Source organism: Austrofundulus limnaeus, unplaced genomic scaffold (genome assembly GCF_001266775.1).
Source record: "Austrofundulus limnaeus strain Quisiro unplaced genomic scaffold, Austrofundulus_limnaeus-1.0 Scaffold1065, whole genome shotgun sequence".
Taxonomy (NCBI): Eukaryota; Metazoa; Chordata; class Actinopteri; order Cyprinodontiformes; family Rivulidae; genus Austrofundulus; species Austrofundulus limnaeus.
The window spans coordinates 102,267-109,554 of record NW_013953467.1 but is presented as its reverse complement, the minus strand read 5'-3'; the positions used below and the strand labels follow the sequence as shown (position 1 = coordinate 109,554).

The window sequence follows — 7,288 nt, the reverse complement described above, 5'->3', positions numbered from 1 at the left end:
CCGGCTCTCTGCTCAACTCAACCGGGCCGGGTTTAGAGTAAGGCCAGGTTGATAGAGCAGCAGCCCCATCTACTGGATGAAGGCAAAGCTACACTGAAATAAGGTTTAAACGGATGTTTTCAATTAATGGAATGGAAGAAATTGTAATCTAATAAACCATTATTCGACAATTAATCGTAAGTCAGTTAATTGTTTTCATCCCTACTCAAGATCGTATTATACATGAATAAATACGGCACATTAGATAGATGACATGCACTCTAAAATATTAGGGCTGTGTATTGGCAAGAATTTGGCGATACGATACATATCATAACAGAGGGATCACGATACGATACATCCCGATATATTGGGATACTGTAAGCAAGGCAATATATTGCGATATATTGCGATTTTTTTGTCCAAAAATTCTATTAAATAAAAACCTCTTACTGAAAAAGAAAAACTAACGTTTACTTACAATTCTAATGCTACCCTTACTCTCTGGCYCTCAAGAGGTAGAGGAGCCAAATGGCTGGCTCAATGCTGCCAACTAGTGGTCAGAGGCTGAACTACAACATAAAAATGAGCGGTTGGCAAGAAGGTTGACATTTTAAACCTTAATTAAAAATCGATATAGGGCTTTAGAATATCGATACAGTTTCGGGAAATGAAATATCGCGATATTTCAGTGTATTGATATTTTCTTACATCCCTATAAAATATTAATAATTTTGTTATTATTGACATTTTTTATGATTTGTACATCAATCCTTTTTCCCTCTATATCACCAACACATACTGTGATGGTAAATTCAGACTCTTGCCTGTTCTGCTTAGCACCACAGCTTCTACAATAGATCACATGGTAACCTGGTCAAGACTCACTCTAGTTCTTATATTTATCTCTATGGGTTTTAAACCTGAAGAACAGTCTGCAGACTGCAGTCTGTATACTCAGAGTTTCCACATAACAAATGTTTGATATTTGTGTTGCAGTTTGACGCAGCTGGAACAGAGAAGACCGATGCAACACAACACCACCCTGGAAATTAAAGTCCTTCATATCCATCTCTGAGCAAACAAGGAATATGAGGAGGAAGATGAGCAGTGTGAGGATGTCTCAGAGGAGAAACCTTCATCATGAGGAGTCCAGTGAGTTTGATTTAAAATCAGAATTCAAATTAGGCTGATAAATAAATCCACATCTGAATAGAATTCTTAGCATTAACCAAGTTGTGCATTAAATGATATTAAATCTACAGAGGGTTGTGTAAAATAGTTCTCAAATTTACTGTTTCCACGTGTTTCAGTTCTGTCTGGTACAGAGGAGCTTCACTGGGGTTCAAGTTTAGACAAAGAGGACCCAGAGACCGTGCAGATCAAAACTGAAGATGAAGAACTCGGCTCCTCGGTCAGCCTGGAAGCTGTGAAGACTGAAGATGATGAGGAGAAACCTCGGTCTCTGGTCCTTCATCAAATCCTAACTACAGACAACAGAGAAACAGAAGATCAGGCCAGCTGCTCAGTTAAACAGGTGAAAGTAGAGACGGATGGGGAGGGAAGGCAAGAATCAACCTGTAAGTCCGATGGTGCCAATGATTCTGGCTCTTCTGAAACTGATATGAGTGATGATGAGCTGAAATCCCCACATTCTGAATCTGAAACAAACCAGTACGATAAAGGTTTGAAGCTGCCCGTTGGACCTGTGCCAGGTGTGAATTATACTGCCAAAATGTCCTTCGTCTGCTCTGAGTGTGGCAAACAGTATCTCCATAAACGGTCTCTTACGAGACACGAGCGTGTTCATTCAGTAGAGAGGCCATTCTGCTGTGAAACGTGTGGTACAACATTTGCTCAACTTTTATGTCTTCAAACACACATGAAACTCCATGCTGGAGAGAAACCTTTTGGCTGTAATATTTGTGATAAAAGGTTTGTTCAAAGCTCACAGTTAAAGATACACATGAGCATTCACACTGGAGAGAAACGATACAGCTGTGGAGACTGTGGGAAACAATTTAACAGCGCGTCAAACCTTGGATCACACACGAGAATTCACATTGGGGTAAAACCGTTTCGCTGTGATAACTGTGGAAAAGGTTTTGATGAGAAATCAAGTCTTCAAACTCACATGAGAACCCACACTGGAGAGAAACCATTTAGCTGTGAGGATTGTGGACAAAGATTTCCTAGTAAGTCAGATATAAATGGACACATGAAAGTTCACAGATGTGATAAATATTTTGCCTGTAGTGATTGTGGGAAAAGGTTTATTTCTAAGAGGTGTTTTAATGTTCACATGTGTATCCATACAGAGGAGAAACCATTTAACTGTGAGACATGTGGAAAAGGATTTAGCTGTAATTCAGTTCTTCAGACACATCTCAAAAATCACACTTTGGAGAAGCCATTTAACTGTGGGGACTGTGGACAAAGATTTAGTTCTAAATTAAACCTTAGAGCACACATGAAAACCCACACTGTAGGAAAACCAGTTAGTTCTACTAATTGTGGGAAAAGCTTTAAAACAAAGTTAGGTCTTAAGAGACACATGAGAACCCACAATGAAAAGAAACAATTTCTCTGTGAACATTGCGGGAAAATATTTAATCGCAAATACAGATTAAACATACACATAGCAGTCCACAGTGGGGATAAACCCTTCAGCTGCAGTGACTGTGAGAAAAGATTTTATCACAAGTCAGGTTTAAAAATGCACATGGTAGTCCACAGTGGGGATAAACCCTTCACATGCAGTGACTGTGGGAGAAGATTTAGTTTTCAGTCAGGTCTTAATGTACACATGCGTAATCATTTGGAAAAGAAACCATTTAATTGTAAGAATTGTGGAAAAGGATTTATTTTCAAATCACAACTTTGTGCACACTTGAGAGTGCACACTGGAGAGAAACCCTTTAGCTGTGAGGACTGTGGTAAAAGATTTCAGCAGAAATCACGTCTTCAAATACACATGAGAACCCACACTGAAGAGAAACCATTTTGCTGTGGGGATTGTGGAAAAAAATTTAATTGCAAGGCTAGTTTTAGTGGACATATAAAAATTCACAAAGGAGAAAGACTCTTTGCCTGTAATGAATGTGGGAAAAATTTTTATGCAAAGTTATATTTAAATAGACACATGAAACATCACAGAGGAGAAAGTCCCTTTCCCTGTGGTGATTGTGGGACAAGATTTCTATCTAGATCAGCTCTTCATATACACATGCGCACTCATACTGGAGAGAAACCTTTTAGCTGTGATGTTTGTGGTAAAAGGTTTCGCGGAAAACAATCTCACAAGAATCATATGCGAGTACACACTGGAGAGGGACTGTTTGACTGTAGTGATTGTGGTAAAAGTTTTACAACTAGCTCAAACTTTGAGATGCATAAAAGAACACACACCAAAGAGAAACCATATGTGTGTGATGAGTGTGGAAAAGGATTTGGTACTCAAGGAGCTCTTGTTAATCATAAGGTTGTCCACTCAGTAGAAAAACCTTTTTGTTGTTCTATATGTGGTAAAACATTTCGCAGACCGGCAGAACTTAGATTACACACAAGAACACACACAGGAGAGAAACCTTATGAGTGTGGCATTTGTGGCAAAAAATGCAGCCAAAATTCACATTTGAGGGCCCATATGAAAATCCACACAGGAGAAAAACCTGAGGTCTGCCTTATTTGTGGCAAAAGGTTTTCTGACCGATCAGGTCTTTTGAAACACAAAAAAGTCCACACAGGAGAAAAACCATTCAGTTGCAGCACTTGTGGCAAAAGTTTTGGGCGAAGACACAGACTGACACATCACTTGAAGAGTCACTCAACAATTCAGTCTGCTGCTGTAGAAGCTGACCTGGCTGCTTTGTGAAAATAAGATTTGTTTTTTAACCTGTATGGAAAATGGGTCTGAGTATCTGAAGCAGATAAAAGATCCAAACATACCTCCTTTTGGTTGCTCTCATTTTTCCTTACACACATGAATGAACATATTCTGTAAAATACTATATAACAGACATGATAGCATTGCATTTGTTTCACTGAATATGAGACAATATAGATATAGATATTATATGATTGTGCCTATTTAAGTGGCCAGACAGTTCCAACAACAAATAACCTTTAAACATTCAACTTTATAAACTGATTCAGCAAAAATCTTTTTTAAATTTCTGAACAATAAAAAGCATTATTGATGGTTTTGATTTGAAAACAACTGGAATTCTTTTCAAAACCAACAACAACTTATCTTTAGGATTTTTTTATGCTTTCTCCCAATCCCATGTCTCGTCATAGAATCCATGTTTTTCAACTTAGCTTAATGTCTTGTTTGGAAGACACACATTTGAGCAATTGTTACACAAATAAAAATATAATTTCTATCCAAATGTAATGTGATAATGTCTTATTGTCATTTAAAAACATGTTTAGATATTTAACAAGTAATTACAGAATTATTATAAGAAACAAACAGTTATGTTTCATTTAGGTCTTGTAACTGTGGGTCTTTTGTTCTTGGATTCTTTTGACTGTCGATGTTTTAAAGATGTTTAGACAGAATTTCTTGTTTGTAACATTAGGAGGAAAATCTATTAAACTCACAGTTTAATATGTGTGAACTGAGCTTCCTGTATATTATTTAAAAGTCTGTATATTCATGTTCCATTCTTCCAGTTAGGATGATTAAAAAAAGGAAGCTGGGCTGTAATGTGACACATTTATTTAACAGTTTTATTTACAACAGCAGTCAGAGGTTTCTATTTATTCATCATGGCCGGTGTCAGCTTATCAATACAGTGATCCCTCACTATAATGTGGTTCACCTTTCACGGTCTCGCTGCTTCACAGATTTTTTTGTGCAGTTTTTTTTTTTTTCCACAGTGCATTGTGTTCTTCGTCCTGATTGGCTAAACAGTCTCTGTGCTCAACAGGCTATCAACATGTCAGAGACTGTAGGATGATTTAAAAACAATAAATAACACCAAATAACCATCTTCCAACCTGTTTTGGACTTTTTCCGCTCTCCTTTCCTCCTGCTTTACAGCAGGCACTGCCAGTGGAAAAAAAAAATGTCTGTCAGCTCGCAGCTCCTGGAGTGGTGAAACTAACCGAACAAACCGCCTCTAAATTATCTGGTGAGTTAATTATCTGGTGTGCACAACGTTCGCTTGCTCTTTAGTAAATAAAGCAAAGCCATTTTATTTATTTTATCTTTATTTCACCCGTCATTAAAGACAGACCGGTGTTCCTCCCTCTTCAGACGTGCGTTTAATCTGCTGCTGCGTTCAACACCGAACCCAAGTGCGTCCAAGGCGTTGGGCGCATTTTTGCTGCTCAAAACGCATTCGGTGGAAACCCGGTGTACCGGCTTAACTATGTCATGGATTTCGCCTATCACGGATGTTGTTTTTGGAACGCAACCCTCGCGAAAAACGACGGATCACCGTATATATTGACAAGCCGACACCGTCTCCTGCTGATTTCACTGCTGGAGGATGTCTCCAAACAACATCAGCTGTGACACCTCTGATGAAGATGGAAGCATGTGTCGAAACATGTCAGGTATGTCTGAAGAGACGTAAAATAAGGTGTCTAGTCACTAAGAAAATTTAAGATTTATCAAATCTAGACACATTGACCTTCACTGGATTAAGTTTGTAAAGCGTTCGTTTTCTTCAATTGTTGTGGCAGCCGACAAAAACACAAGTTAAACCTGGACTCGTGATTGAACTGCTCAAGCTGCCAGTTAGAGCAAAAACAAACTGGTTTTGTTGTTATAACTCTGAATGAATGAATATCTGGTTCTTGCTTTGCGCACCGGAAATATGAAACCGGAGGGAGGGGCTAGCAGTCATGGTCATTCGCTTTTACAGAAACTTGTGGATAGAAGTTTTTATACTCTGGTGTATAAGCCTTCTTCGGTTTATGTGCTTCATCAAAAAAGGATTGCTTGTTGTAGATTTACTATCATTTGTCGCAGTTCAAATATCATCCAGTACGGTCCCAAGTCTCCATTTTTGCACACTTGTAATCTGCAAACTCAAACCCTTATGTGCACTTCYACAGAATGCACACTCAGAGGGGCTCAGATCAGTGGTTAGCACTGACACCTCAAAGCAGGAAGGTCCTGGGGTTGAACCCGGGGTCTTTCTCTGTTGCATTTACAAATTTTCCTCATTTGTTTACTCCACTGGCAGCACAGTGGCTCAGTTGGTAGAGCTGATGCCTCTCAGCAAGAAGGTCGCCTGTAAGATTAGTAAATTAGTTTAATAGTCCTTTTGAACTGTTTTTATATTTCGCTGGAAACAAACAGAAAATGTTTCCAAAGCTACAGAAGTGAATGAAGTGATTTATCCAATCTATTTTATTTTGATCAAGTGTTTTGGATACATTTGAAATCCTGTTAAGAGGAAAAATAATTTAAATGTAATGAAAGAGGGAAAAAAAACACTTCAGGGATGCGATTTGTGGTTCCTGCTTAATACAGGATTTTATCACCATTTCTGCCAATTTTCATGTTCATAGAATAATTTTGCTTTTAGTTAACTGGTATTACAGGACAAAGATTTTAGACATTTGAATTAAAAATAGAATTTGTCCGTTACAGTCAATGGATCGTGCCATAATTTTAAATGTAGAAATAGACAAGTTGCAAATATTACATCCCAGACAAACTTGATTATAAGACAAATTTCACATGTTGCAGTATTTAAATGGCAAATATTCTGCAGTCAAAAAAAGCGTGTAAAAGACTTTTCCATTACTTGTATCAAACTTTTTATACAGTTAAAGAGATTAGAATGTCTAAATGACATTTACTGGAGGAGACTTGAGCTTTCTGAAGGCCACTGGGAAAAAAAAAATTGAGGATGCACTAAACTTCCCGCTCTGCCATGATCTGAACGAGGCTACGCTCATCTGCTAAGTCCTGCTGGAGGGTATAGAAGCTAGTTGGGCGTCAGGGTCTACATTTTATACTTTACTTGCTGCATCTGGTTATTTTGGAACAAGCAAAAATTGAGTAAATGACTTTCTAAAGTGAAGATATGGCATAAGAATTTAAGTTAAAAAAAGGGGACTTCATAGTTAAAAAATAAACTGCCAGGGTTTGAAAAAAAAAAAAAAAAATTTCATAGGACACCCAATTTACAAGACAATTTTTTTATTATGAACACATTGAAGCACAGAGCCCTGACAAACAGACCAGTCAGTGATGGATCCTCTTCAGTACTTTCCTTTGATTGGTTCTTGATGGAACCCTGGATGCCCATGGACACGTGGTTCTGTTGGGGTGTAGCGGGACTGA

The 7,288-nt window shown here is 38.1% G+C and overlaps 1 protein-coding gene across 1 annotated transcript; it reads left to right on the top strand.

Annotated features, from left to right (window-relative positions):
* Positions 1–978: 978 nt before the first annotated feature.
* Positions 979–2,404, top strand: LOC106533972 (zinc finger protein OZF; the record flags this gene model as incomplete). The annotated part of the gene is given in 2 exon segments (XM_014030460.1): positions 979–1,134; positions 1,293–2,404. Coding segments are annotated over 2 exon segments (1,176 nt in total), but the record flags the coding sequence as incomplete, so codon positions are not given.
* Between the last annotated feature and the right edge of the window lie 4,884 nt (positions 2,405–7,288).